General features: G+C 35.5%; 1 protein-coding gene across 2 annotated transcripts in view; it reads right to left on the reverse strand.

Moving 5' to 3' along the window:
- Window positions 1–15,398, reverse strand: part of LOC149795434 (serine/threonine-protein phosphatase 2A 55 kDa regulatory subunit B alpha isoform-like) — a 70,519-nt gene that overhangs the window by 34,257 nt on the left and 20,864 nt on the right. Inside the window, exons 1-3 of one of the 2 annotated variants that reach the window (XM_089965222.1) lie at window positions 7,649–7,820; window positions 7,454–7,522; window positions 1,677–1,774 (exon numbers count right to left, since the gene is read on the reverse strand). In XM_089965222.1, the coding sequence (XP_089821348.1) occupies window positions 1,677–1,774; window positions 7,454–7,522; window positions 7,649–7,655 (174 nt within the window). In that variant the 5' untranslated portion in view covers window positions 7,656–7,820. Of the gene's footprint in view, window positions 1–1,676; window positions 1,775–7,453; window positions 7,523–7,648; window positions 7,821–15,398 lie in introns of those variants that run through there. The other variant, XM_089965221.1, reaches the window with a different exon arrangement.

The raw sequence follows: 15,398 nt of genomic DNA on the forward strand, positions 1-15,398 counted from the left end.
ACATGTACCACTAAGGTTAATATTATATCATTTACGCCTCACAAGAAGCCACATATATTCCATAAAGCAGAGAAAGACTCAAATTTTAATCCAACAAAAGGGTAAGTACATGTAATCTAATTAGCCTTACAGCTGTGTTATCATAAGACATCCAGTTTAGTCACTGATAATTGTTAAGATTACAATTATTGAACAGTAGTAACAGCTGAGAAGTAGCAGCATTGATGTACAATACACAAGTCAGCAGGAAAAAGGTTTGATAGCCTTTATGGCCTCCCTTAGTAAGATGTTGAGCTTGTTCACTTTGATAATTAGTGGCTATTACTAACAATAATTTTCAAAATTACAAATCCTAATGGCCGTAAGGTCAAATCTGTGCGACGTTAATGGTACGTATCGAAGCCGTTTTGGAGAAAAGTATAAAAACAATAGGGTACCAGACTGAGACTAATGAATCACGTGACAAGATCACTTTCTTTATAAAAAAACACGTCAATTTGTTTAGATGCATACAAAATTGTTTTATCATTATTTTAGTTGGCAACATGAATAACTTACTGCAAAAAGATCAACATGTCATTGAGGAAAAGAAAAATTCTCAGTTCAGAAGAGAAAGTGAAAGTAATCCTTGCAAAAAACTGATGTTGGAAAGACTCAGATAAATAATACTGTGAAAGATAAGGAAACAATTCTGCAGAAGTGGGAAGGTGAAATGGACGGAGAAAGGAGGATTGTTTGAACCAGGAGATGTTTGTATCCTGATTTAAATGACAAGAAAAGGCAACAATTTTGTCAGTTGAATTGGGATATGACGACTTTACCGCAAGTAATGGATGGCTGCACAGATTTCAAGTGCGACACAATATTAAGTGTTCTGTCCTTAGTGGAGAATCAGCTGATGTAAATAATGAAGTTGTCGAAGATTGGAACAAAAGACTGAACGATACATGCAGGGGATATGACAGCAAGGATAATTTTAATTGTGACAAGATTGTTTTGTTTTATTAGACTGTTATCATGAAAGTGCCAGATGATGTGATCTGTAACATAATTAAACAGACAGCTTCAAAACTATATCAATGACTTGAAAATGATGAAACAGCTTGTTTTACATTTATTTCACAACATGCATATGATTTTTTAATAAAAATATTAAATGTTTTAGAATTGAATGTACTTGTGACTTTCTTCATATGCATTTACTATTTGCATTTGTCATCCCCCTCTAGAAAGGCCACCCTCATTATAAGGCCACTACCCTGTTGCAATAGGGGTGGCCTTATAAGAGGGGGACTACTGAAATCCAAATACAGTTACATGTAAGGCGTAACTTAGTGGGGGAAACAAAAGAGTAATGATTATGCCAAAAGCGTAATGGTTGGCATGTATGCTGTGTAATGGACATTGCAGATCAATCACCAATTAACTTCTTGTGGTGGCAAAGTGCTTTATAATTAGGGTGTATAGGTAGAAGACAGCAAGTCCCAAACTGTAGAATTCAGGATGACATAGAGAAGGTGACAGACACGTAACAAGTTAGAAAATTTGTTAATGGAATCACTGTATTATCTTACAGGGAAAAAAAAACCCACCTGAAATGACTTAAATGAAAAACATACAATTTGTGACAGGACATGCAAAGGATGAAACCAAACACATTCCAAATCAACACTTACAGACTTGTCACGCTGGAATATCACAACACGTCCCCCTTTGTCACCAGTAGCCAAAAGATCACCATCATTGTTGAACTCGACACATGAAATTATATCAGCTGAAAATAAATAAAAAATATTAGAGACCTCATAATAAAACTTTGATACAATCCTTTCTGCACAGTTCAAAATGTCCTTTAGCTCAATATATCTATAAATAATAATTAAAAATAGGGAACAAAACGTGGTTTTGCATCACATCTGTTTAGGAAGGCATATTTTTAATGTCATAATTCAAGTACGTTTAAGGAAATATACCCTAAATAACTACTTGTATTCTTTGTCCACAGCTCTTGATAAAACATTACATGCATTCATCTCACATTTTACAGAATGGTAAAGATGTTGATGTCTAATTAGTTGTATGAAAAAAGGGACATTTATTTTTACAAACTAGGATCTGCAACTTGTTAAACTTCTTGTCACAAATAAAAAATAAGTACATATAGGTCATTGATGGACAAAGGTACTCATATGTCATTCACATGTATCAGTTTTATTTTAAAGAATATTCTCAAATTTATAAGGTGTAGGATTAATGGGATAATAAGAAAAATGACAATTACAACTTTTTACTGCATTATCATCTTTTTTTTAAAAGTGTAGTAAAAGGTATAATCTAAATACAGGCAAGTGCAAGTTACAAGCAGGTGAAAAAAGCCCAATGACTGGCATGTGTGTTGATATCGGCTGTGTAGAAACGGATAAAATAAAAGTGAATTTTTCTATCCCAAAATATTGTATCGAGAACAACTGTTTTGTTTGTTTAAAGTATGAAGAGTATGCACACTTTTATGCTGAATTAGGCAATCTGGCACAAGGGATATTTGTTTAAAAATAACAATTTACTTGTGGCATTTTTATATCTGATGATCAAGAGTTACAATGTGAAGACAGATAGTGCCAGATTAATTATCAAATAAGTTTAAACAGTTCTTTTTTCTTGTTACTGAACACCTCTAAAAGAAAAGGAAAAGAACAATTTTGCATGACCATTACACTAAGCTGTTAGTACCATTTTTATAAGTCTTTGGTATGACTTGGCCATGGACTGAACCCATGACCTGCATCCGAAGCAGATGCTCTAACCACTAGGCCACCAGTGCGGTGAATGAATGGAGAAAGACGAACAAAAACTTACAGACCACGACATAACAGCTCTGATGAATCGGGGTTACAATGAAAATAATGATACTGGGATTGGACTAGGACTAGATAAAATGGAGATAATGTGTCACAGAGAAGGGGCCAAGGCTCTCGAAGTGGCACAGACTTACAACAAACAAGAGGAAGCAAATACTACCAATGTCATGTTATTGAGGCGTTGATGCGGCCTCTTTGAAAGGAAAAGCAAAGCTGGAAAACAAACTTCAAGTCATTTTTATTAAACAACAACTTTCATGTCTTGCCATACTCTATAGTAAACGTTGCATTTAATCACTTTAAAATCCACTGTCCAGTTTACTCAATTCAAATTTATTTTTTCAAATAGTTCTGTATTCTATTATGTTAGTTGTACTGTAGAATAATTGTTACTAAATCTGATTTCATACTTATAATGCACTTCCATTTAATTTGCAATTTGTTTCAATACACACAAACCCCCATTTCCACATTATCAGACTTTTTTCGATAATCTGACCACTCGTCTGCCCCATTTAGGAAGAATGATCAGGCCACTACTGTATTCAGTGAAACTCGATTTCATATCACGAAAGTCATCTTAAAGCATCTGGCAAACTGATCAACCTATTACAACCTTTCTTTCTACATGACCAATATTGCTTTAAAAAATTGTACTTTTCAATGACTGCACACATTTTCCCAGTCAATCGTCTTTATCTCGGTTTTGTAATGAAAGAGTGCAGGATTTAGTGCCACAGATAAGAAGCATATCATATTTTATTCAATTGAAACAGTTAATTGCACAATGTTTCTTCCATCAGCATTACAAGCATGCTATGGATTTTGATAGTTTTGTCCACTTGAACCAGACATGATATAAAAGTATGATTTGTGTGCATAAGCCAGATAGGTGAATATCCAATAAAATATGATCCGCCTTGTGGCACATGTTGGAAAACCTCAAATTTACCAATGACTGCATACATAAAGCACTAACATGCTAATGTTAGCTATGGTAGAAAATACAAATACAGAACATGAAAACAATCCCTGCACATGGCACATTATGACATGAGTGTTCATTCACCATTCTGACCCCAAGTTAAATATTTTGAGGGTTCAGTTGGGACCAGAGGAACTGGACATTCAATAGCAAACAAAAAGACAAAAACAGGCTGCTGTCATCAATGATTCCTTCAATAGTTACGTGTACAGACAATTCTGACTTAATAATGAGTTGCTTTCCAATTTTTCTAGCTATGCAACGAACAAATGTGTTGACTTTTATTGCTAACCATTTCCAGGAAAAATGAGGAGTCGTAGACAAAATGGAAATTTACATGCGCATTGGCTTCAACAGTTTAAAAGTGAACCTACAACCTGTTTTTTTTTTGTTTTTTTTTAGGATGTCCTTATTCTGGAAGACAACAATTAAGTTATTCAAGGAGAACTAGATCCTTGAGAAATTTACTAGACCTGCTTAATCTTTCAGTACCTTCTTCACTGGCTGATAGGAAAACAATTTAACACAAATAGTCTTGGGACTACAGAAATTATGAAAACTACATGCCTGACAGGAAATTTACTAGTGTGGACATGTGGTTTTTGCCAATTTCATCCCTGCTAGAGGACAAAAACAACAATGGTTACCAACAAACTTTAGTCTCAAATGCCTCAATATTCCTTCTTTATTTACATAGTTTATATATGTGTCTAATGGCCAATGCACACTTAAGATGCCCCCACCCCCTGTAAAATTTACATTTAAAAATTCAAACAGAGAAGTCAATTTCCATGATAAGAATCCGCTCTACATTTATTTGCAGTATAGTATACACATTAAAATAATGACTGGCAGAGACACGTTCCACTGCTAACCTTTACAGAATTACAAGGTAAAGTTGTATGTTGAGGGTTCCACTGACCAATCTTGTACCTTAGATACTTTAACATTTTTGTTGTGTGTGAGGTAAGAGTGCATTGCCTATTTGAAGTTGTTATTCACATAAAACTACCCATGTTTACATAAGATACCTACTGCATTTGGGAACTGGTAAACTTGAATGACCTTACATCAAGCCCTACCTGCATAAAATCAATAGGAAGCTGGTGCATCTTCTCAAAATTTGCCATTATTACATTTTTGTCTTTAATATATAAATGTCAGAATATCTAAAATAAGGTATGAAAGGTTAGAGGATGCTTTTGACTAAAATACTGAACCAGATTTGTTAATTGTGGAAAATGTCAGTGCAATGGTTATCAAAATCACTGTTATGATAAACCACTTTGTCTATAAAGGATTAGCTTCACCAAGACACATTTTGTCAAGGTTTGTATCTGTTGTGAAAACCCTCACAATGCCTACATTACTATCAAGAATTATCACCCTGATTAAGCTGTAGCATATCAGGTAATGCCAATGTCAGTCCGTGGAGTTACAAAACATAATTACCAGTATGAATGAGATCTTTGCAATTTCCTCATATTATGATTTTTTTTAACTTCTAATGATTATGCTCACAATAATGTTTACCAAGTCATCTGTTTTTTCTTCTAAGAGAAACCCTAGAGAACCAGTCAAGGGTTTTCTTGTGAACGTGTAGCAAATGTTTTAAAGTAACTTTGGTGGATTTTGTACTTCCAAATTATGAACAAATGATGTTTAAGAAGAAAAAGACATTAATCTATACTACTCGTACATGCAAGACATATCACATTATTTTTTAGTACTACGTCTTACCACCCAAATAATGGCATTGTATAGCATTTTTCAATGTCAAAGTTTCATAAATATCACACACTTGGCAGCCCATATTGACATTCTTCCACTAATTCATGTTATTAATATACTTATTGTGCTGTTTTTATCCTGGTTGAAAAAAAATCTGCCACTAGCAAATGGATGCATTTTCATGTCTGTTGACATACATCTGAATTTGTTGAAATGCAATGGTAGTCAACGTATGCCAAGTAGGTTCATGTGCAGGATATATTTCTTGAACGAAACGAAATTTGCTTACAATTCCAGTAGGCATTTTATTCGTTTAGTTAAAAAATAATATTTCAACTTTACCTGATTTTGGCATTCCTGGCTTTCATCGCCAATGAAACTTTAGAGAAAAGACGGTAAGTAAAGTCTAAGACTTTCTGACTTTACTTTGAAGAAAAGTGCTGTCATTGGTTGCCAGTTGTGTGAGATATTCCTTAAAATTTGACTTTCGTTACAATGTAAGTCGACATTAAAACGCATTACACAGCGTCATTAGTTAGGCAGCAATACCATGTCATCCAAAACAAATATCAGTGTCGAGGTCTTACATGTAGAACTATAATCTATATATGCGTCTGATGCTGTTTTGTGGGAAGGAATAGTGAAGGTACAGTAGGACTAGAAATTCTTTAATCTAATATTACTTCTGGCTACAAGAAAATTTTCCTTAAACTTTAGTCCTGGATTCAGCTGTGGTTTGTTTTTAAGTCATTTTCTGGAAAACCTGGTTTCAAGCTGAATATCAGTTTCCCCGAGGTCCACTATGATGGACAATATATTCAACAGATGGATTTTGTAAACAAAAGAAATGGTGAAACTTGTCAGCATTTGTTTCCAACAAAATCTGTCATCAAAAGCGACAAATTGTAATTTAAGGACATCCTCAAAAATCGAGACAGCCACCACTGCATCATACTCGTATATGAAATGGGTTGGTGGGGGACAGAACACAGGGGCATGTATCGCTGCTTACAATTGACCTGTCATAAATGTACTATGTAACTACAAGGAAGTACAACTGTCTCCTTGTTCGCACAATCTATCGAAGAATAAACGCTAATATTTAAAGTTAAGCTTCGCGTAGCTTAATAAATTTGGTACCCATACTTAGCTCAGACATTCGACTGTGTATCCCTATCAAAACTTTGACATAACATCATACCTTTAAGGAATGCCAAATCATTTTCCCATGCTACCGCTCAACATGGCCCTGATCGTGCCTGCTTTATATGAATGAACGCGCTGAATGAAATACTACATTCTCATTGGCCAACTGAAAGTAAGTTATAAACACAGGACTTCATTTTCTTTTAACCTAAGAGAGGACAGTATTCTATTCAGCGGGATCTCACTTGCTTATGAAGCAGGCGCGATCACGGCCATGTCGAGCAGTAGCATGGGACATATTTGACATTCCTTAAAGGTATGACTTAAATAGGATACACAGTCGAATGCCTGAGCTAAATATCGGTACCAAATTTATTACGCTACGCAAAGGGTAGCTTGAAATATCTGCGTTCAGTGTTAAATGGGTCGCGCGAGCAAGGAGACAAGTGTCCTCCTTTGTAGTTATTATATAGTACATGTATGACAGGTCAATTGTAAGCAAGGATACGAGTTCCTGTGGAACAGGATGAATTTGACTGGCGCATATCTTAAGTCCAGCTTTTGGAAGCAAATAATAATCCTTTACATTTTCGGCTGCATCTAATATAACTTAAGCTAGGGCAGGGAAATTGTTAAATGATAACAGGAAACTGTCCCAGTGCCCTTTTTCGTTCAGCGGACTATAAATTATGCAAGAATGGGCACTTCCGCCAATAAAAGATTTTCTATTCACCTTCTGTAACGTCCTCTTCGACAGTCCCTTTCACCTGGGAGAAACACCATTGAATTTCTCCACCACTGCCTGAAAAATAGATATATATATATTCTGTAAAAGTTCATTGTTAACTCAACCGTAATTACTGTCTCGTTTTCCATCTGCAAAATTGAAATGACACCGGTTCCGAACCATGCATAGTAATATTTTTACCTGCCATTTCTAATATGAAATATGAACTAAAATTAAATCTTCATTGGCTGAATTATATGTCCAAATAAAGAGTGACAATGTACATTCTTCATAAATACAGATGACAATAGGTTATGCTTTATCTCTTCCCGCACAATATTTTTTAAAATGGCGCACTGTGGCCGAGGTTAATAATGACGTCACGCTCACTACCGGAGCAATGCTTTGTGGGTAATAGTTCAATACTGTATAACATTCTTTGCTGAAAGATTTTAGGAAATAGACGGCAAATCTTATAATGTAAATAGCCACGATGATGAAGAACCGATTTATTGACATTGAACTGTATATTTAGCAAGAAAATGTGTAAATATCGCTCACAGTAACATGAACAAATAAGTGTGCATTGTAATAAATTTTAATTATTCTTTTTTAAAATAAATTCAACCAAGGATTATGGAAACAGTTGACAAAGAATGCTGAAAAATGATTTTATATCAAAGACTTTGATGATTACATATTTAATAGAAAATATATGAACAAGCTGGTGTTTAAAATTTTAAAAGCGGTACATAGCTGAGTACTGAGCATACCCGTGAACTAATGAAACCTGTTAAAAAGCGTTTGTTTACGTACCTGCCGATAGTAGCATATTTTTTAAAAACTACTTTATGTCTATCTGAAAATGGTGTGATATACATTATCTGAGATAACACACACACACACACACACACACACACACACACATATATATATATATATATATATATATATATATATATATATATATATATATATATATATATATATATATATATATATATATATATATATGTTGTAATATGCGATTAATGGAGGCAGGAGATTTGACTCGTGATTGAAAGTAAGGGTGTTCATGTTTTACCATCTGATCAGCCCTATTTGGCTATCATGGCGTGATCTTGGCAAGCCACTTTACTCCAATTGCCTCGCCAGAAAATAACATACTTGTTGTTGTGTCGCAAACGCTTAATACCATATTATAATTTATACTTGGATCATGCTTCGAAGTTTTTGTGTAAACTGAAGTTTCATGAAACTGATTTGCTCATTTACTGACCCAAAACTAAAGGATGGGAAATCACTAGAGTCGATGGTGGTAGGATCCGGGTGGTGATGGTGCAAACAACCGGAACGTTTCATGCTGAATAAGGTCTTCTTCATTGTTCGTGGTTAAAAGCATGCCCTGAAGAAGCTTAATCGATTAGAGCTTATACAAATTTCGCCGCCTGAACCTGCATTTGGGGCTCCTTCCCTAAGACCGCGTGTCTAAATGTTTACGCCCGCCTCCCCTCCCCGCCCTAACCCCAACCATGCTCCTTCATCCAACCATGAATCATGTAGTTTTGTAAAAGATATACATTGAATTCGTACTTTTTTCTCTTTTTAAACGCTCTTTTGCTAAAATGATCATCGACATTGCCATACAAGCAGTGACGTTAATGACTAATTTCATTAGAATTTTTTTCTGTACGTTTTTATCAGAAAAAAACCCCACAGATCTATGCATCTAACCTTTTAAACTATTTATTGTGTAAAATTATGAAGATTACTAAGGGGGGATATATCTTCCTCTGATTTGCACGCATTTTGCAAAACTGCACGCTGTAAGTTTAATTTTTCTTTTCTTTCATTTTGTCTTATTTTTATTTTATTATTTTTTTTAATGCAGTTCCGATACAAATGACTAATGACCGAACTGACTATTTATCATTATGACCGACTTGTTATATTTAGTTGGACTTCAAGAAATGTTTTATTCTCAACCCCCAGTCAGATGTGAGGATGGGTGGGGGAATTAATAAACAACATAGCGAAAAGATAGAAAAGATAAAAGTTTGTATCATAAGGAATGAATGGAAAAAGGAAAGAAAGGAAATATATAATGATAGAATGAATAAAGGAATAAACGAACGAACGAAAGAAAAGCAGAAAGAAACAAGAGTCCCTCAATGGAACTTACGCTCTAGTGGGTAAAACGATTTTCCGGGAATTAAAGGTAAGACCATTTCTTCCCTTCAACTCTTGATAGTTTAAACCATCTTTGATATTATCCACCTACAGCAAGATTTTCAAATTAGCTGTCGTGGTGGGCTTATTTAATGTCATATTTGCATCATTTTTTCATTTAGAACAAAGCAGACAAAATGAGAAGTCTTTTGGTGAAAGCAACGTGTCATAATGATCGTCCATTGACGGGGCGTAGTGATAATAAGATTTTAAAGATAGTCGTCGTGGAAGCCATATTGGATGTACGACTGACACTATTCTCATTGAGGAACAACTAGACATCATAAAAAGTATTTTTTAGTGAAAACCATACGTTGATATGACCATCTATGTTGAAGAAGAAGTGATAATTATATTTTCAAGTTATTGGCCGTTGCGGACATCTTGGACGTCAGACCGGTACTGTTTTAATATGGGGACAACTAGATCTCATAAGAAGTATTTTAATGAAAACCACATGTTGATATGACCATCCAAGTAGAAGTATGATAAGGAGCCGTCCATTCAGTACGTACGCATTAAGGGGGTGGGGGGTTAACCCAAATGCATACGCTTTCGTATGGGGGGGGGGGTCTACTGATAATGTACGTACGCATAGGAAACGGGGGTGGGAGAAAACGAGATAATAATTTGTCTAATACGCAACATGTTCGACTGGGTTCAGCCGGCGTTTGAATTTTAGCGGACACTAGACAAACTTTTTAAAGTTACGCAGCTTATTTCTTTGATGCAGCTAGACATTCAACGTCGGTGGACTATCTGTTTTATTAAACGCGTTAATATTATTAATCCTTGATCGTTTCTGCGTGGATTAAATATAGGCCGTTCTAAAGAATTGTGGGGAGGAGATGCGTCAAGCGTACGAACGCGGGGGTGGTGTAAAAAAAGTACGCATGTGTACAGGGAGGGGGGGGAGTCAAACTTTGCCTGATTTTTGCGAACGTACTAAATGGATGGCCCCTAATAAGATTTTCAAGTTGAAGTTGATTGCCGTGGCTGTCATATTGGACATGAGATCGGTACCATTTTCATAGGGGGACAACTGGATATCAGAAGAAGCTTCTTTTATATAGTGAAAACCACATGCTGATATGATCATACATACTGGAGGAGAAACGATAACAAAATTTTCAAGTTCGCTGCCGTGAGGTCCTTATTGGAAGTCTGTTCGGTAACATTTTCATTTGGAATTAACTAGACATCATAAAAAGTCTTTTAGTAAAAAAACCGATGTTGATATGACCATCCATTCAGGAGAGGAAGCGATAACAAGATTCTAAAGGGGGCTTCCATGGTGGCAATATTCGACGTCAATTCGACACCATTTTCGTTTGGGACCAACGAAACATAACATAAGGAATCTTTCTGTGAAAACCTCATGCTTATATGATCATCAAGGCAAGAGTAACAAACGATAACAAGATTACCAAGATGGATGGCAATGCAGTCATATTGGACGACAGATCAACAATTTTCATCTACGACCGTCTAGCATACGAAGTCTTTTAGTGAAAACCCCATATTGATATGGCCATCCATTCAAAAGGAGTAGCATGATGGCTGTCTTGGCAGCCATATTGAACGTCGAATCAGCACCATTAAATATATGCATCTTTAGTGAAAACTCCATGTTGATATGACCATCCAGTCAAAAGTAGCAATAACACGGTTTTCATATTGGATGTGCGAGCAGCACCATTTTCATCTAGGATTTAACTAGTTGGACCAAAGGTTGAATGTGTGTGCAAAGTTTCATGGCAATGCTCCAAGTAGTTTAGGACAAGAAGCGATACCAAAGTTGTGCTAACGGACGGACGGACAACAGATCATCTAGTAACCTCTTCTGCTCTGTGACAAGTAGAACTAAAAGCTAAAGAAAGATACATGAAAAGCAAGAAAATAGTGATAAATAAAATTAAACAACGCCCCTTCCTCATCTTCATACTGTGCTGACTTTCTGAACTGTCAGATTATATCGACCTCTTCCCAAAAATATCTGAAAATAAACAATGAAATCTTCCCCAACGAAAACCTGCTTGTGATTCATCAATGACGTTCTTCCCTTCTGCTCAACGAATAATTCTTCTAATACACGCTGAATTTTTAGATCTTGTGTAATATTTATAGGGGATATGGACCATAATTGTTGGAATAACTCGTGTAGATTGGACAAATTTGTGCTTTCGCCCCAATATTTTGCTTTTCATATCAGTTCACTCAACATTTAATACTCATTTTCGGGAATACACTCGTAAAAATCTTATTAAAATCAGATCTCCGCTGTCCTATCTGACGACGGCCACTTAAGGGTCATGTTCTGATGAACTTTGGATTAGCCAACAGAAATGCAGCTTTCAAAAATATGAAAGTAAATCAACTCATTCGGTACACATTTATGCTCTTCATCCACACAGCTCAGTCTCCAACCGCACTGATGTAAAACTTCATTTGATTAGTTGATAAAATTAGCGATTATGGTAATAGCATTGGTTACCAGAACATGACCCATAGGCAGTCGCTGTCAGATCTTCATGTATAACAGTGGCGATCTGATTTTAATCAGACTGGCACTCGTGTCAAAAATCCGGGATCACTTACGGGTCCAGAATTGTCAATCATACAAAAAATGAGGATTAAGAATCTCTCACCCATGATATCAGTGAAGTAGAGTATAATTCATAAGTTCAAGCGCAGTTGTGTTTTTGTTTTGTTTTGGGGGTTTGGGGTGGGAATGGGGATACAAACTTGTCAATTGTTAAAGTCAGCTAGAAAACATGACTAAAAAACAAACACCGTCCATTCACTTTTCTCCTACACAACCATGATGATTAGATCAAATTTACTCATTTGATCCCAGTCTTGCGTTTTCCACAAAAAAGTATGTAGCAACTGAATGCCCCTTGTCTGTTTAACTGAGACATTTACGCGAAGACTCTTCATTATCTGTTGTGGAAGATTAATTCCACTTTCCATTTCATGAATTATTTTATTTTCTTCACTGTTTATGCACATTCACTGTCTAAATGGACCTCCTCCTCCAGTGCTGTAAGACAGTCACTCAGCTGCAAGTTTTGTATTAATCATTCTCCACCGAGTTTTTGGTCTCCTTTCTTTTCATTTCTTCATGAAATGAACATATATGATAAATTCTTTCATGAATGTTATCTATAACACCACGGTTTCTTTAACTTCTTACTTTCTTTAACAGCAAACGGTGATAGGCTACTGAAATCTTTCATGAGTTTGTGGTAAGCAGTATTGGCGTAATTCGTTCGAGCTCAACAACAGCGAGTCTAATTTTACAACATACCCATACACCCATGAGACAAAAACAAATTGATTAAAGAGAAACATCAAATATATATATATATATATATATATATATATATATATATATATATATATATATATATATATATATATATATTTTACAACAATATGGTTCCTGGCTGAACAACACGTCATGTTAATTTTTTTTTAAAAAAGCATTTAAAAAAAGAAATAATCCCAAACAAAATAACCCAACCAACCAAACAAACAACCCCCCCCCAAAAAAAAAACAACAACACCCTTTTTCCTATGAAATATTTAAAAAAATAACGACGACAATGAAACCTTGATCTGATGTTGTTTTAACATCTACATACATAATTAGGACATGTCATCACCTGTCGATTAGAGAGTAGCAACTACGCAAACGATGGTACATTCTTACCGTATATTATCGTTTATAAGACGAGACCAACTGCAAACTGCACAGACCCAGATCTGACGTCGTATAATTGATCTGTGCAGTTTGTTTTAAGTAATCTGTAGAACAAACAGCACAAACCCTGATCTACGGGCACATTATGCTACGGCAGATCTGGATCTTTGTTGCAGTTTCAATCGAATTATAAGCGAGTACATACGGTAAGTTAGATACTCATCGGGCTAAGAACTATTCGACATAAAATACAAAAAAGTCTTACAATTAAAACTTAACGGATTATTATCAGACGTTATCAACGAAAATTTAAGCTTCTCGTGGGTCGGTGGTTCTTTCTGGGTTTTTCCCGGGTTCTTCCTCCACCATTAATACTGGCCGCCATGTATAGCCTATCGTGTGCTGAAAAATGGCGTTAAACCCTACAACAACAACAACAACAACGAAAATTTATTCTCGCCACTTACAAGACGGCCTTATGCCCGATATCCAAGATAGTACACAAAATAATCAAGGATTAGTATTTCTTGCCCAGTTATGACGTGTAACGTTTTTTAACGAGATGGCTTTACACACAATTCTTGACATTAAAACTAGACAATTTGTGTTTACCTTAAGTTTTGGCTTGGCTTGATGCTTTACGGCACAGCAATACCTGGAGGTTAATTAGTGCTGAGGCAACAGAACCAAAGTGCCCTGCCGAAGGTCAAACGAATTAGCTGACCCAGGCTTGCCGTTTAGTAGGATTCAAACCTGCATCGTTTCGGTCGCGAGTTCGGCACATGGCTGTTGCGGTAAATACACTTTGCTAAATGAAACTTTAAATGGTATAACTGCCACATAATCTTCAGCTTTATGTTATACAGCACTGATTCTTACTTTCAGTGACCGAAACGAACCATAATATAAATAGATGATTCAGTCATAAAGTAGGTTCATGGACTTAACTGTACAGCAATGTTAATACTGGTACATTTTACAGTGACTAGAGCGTAATATAAACTGTAAAAGCTTAAACGCTCTTTCTGTACTAACAAAAAAGATCTCTGATAACATCAGCTGAATATATCAATAAAGTTGCATATTTCACACAGCTACAAATGATATCTCTTTATAAGGTACGTGTAATACTAAACATGTAGCGCTGTCTGTCAAGCTCTGGTATGAAACGTATTTGATATGAACGGCCTGAAATTGGGTGTGAATAAGAAATGGAAAACACGATACATGGGGTAAGGACAACGACACTGAAATCAAGCAGGAAGAGTTGCTATATTTTTTTGTTTACAACAGACGTGTAAAACATATACAGAGAAAAACATTACAGAGGTAAAGAATGAATACAGGAACAAAATACATCCGAAATGAAGAATTTAAAAGTGAAAGAGATCGTAGAAAACATATAGCTCTCCACGATACAAGCTGGAAAGAAAACATATCCCTAGGTTCTCTGAATTTTGACTGTGCTAATTTCTCATACAACAAATGCTATATTACATGCCAAAGATTAACACCATGATAATTAAAAAAGATTTTACAGATCAAGCTGACAATAAAAATGCCGAACAATACATTTCCTTGCAGATATTATATTTTGTTGTTACCTATTACCAATATTTCTGACGAACAAAAAATGTACTTAACTACATCAACGACAAGAATAAAACGAGGACTAATGGAATTCCCGTAGCATATGTTTTCCATTTAAAACAATATAACTATCATGACTTTCACCAAAGGTGTTGTAACTTTGGAACACTTCGACTTCATGGAAGCAGTTTTAATATTTAGATAACAAAGGGATATACATGTAAGAGGTCCTGCAGACTTTGATTGTCCTTGTAACATTAAGACAAAAATAACAAAACAATGATACGGTATTAGCTGAAATAATTAACAGCGACTTTAAGCTCAACAGTAACTGTATTACCAATCGAGCATATCCAGTAAAACAACTGATGTGGCTATTGGAAATTTCGTGCAAAAACGGGTTGATGCTAAAAACACGTAATACCC

The sequence above is a fragment of the Sinohyriopsis cumingii genome, chromosome 7 (assembly GCF_028554795.1).
Source record: "Sinohyriopsis cumingii isolate HCF-2022 chromosome 7, ASM2855479v2, whole genome shotgun sequence".
NCBI lineage: Eukaryota > Metazoa > Mollusca > Bivalvia > Unionida > Unionidae > Sinohyriopsis > Sinohyriopsis cumingii.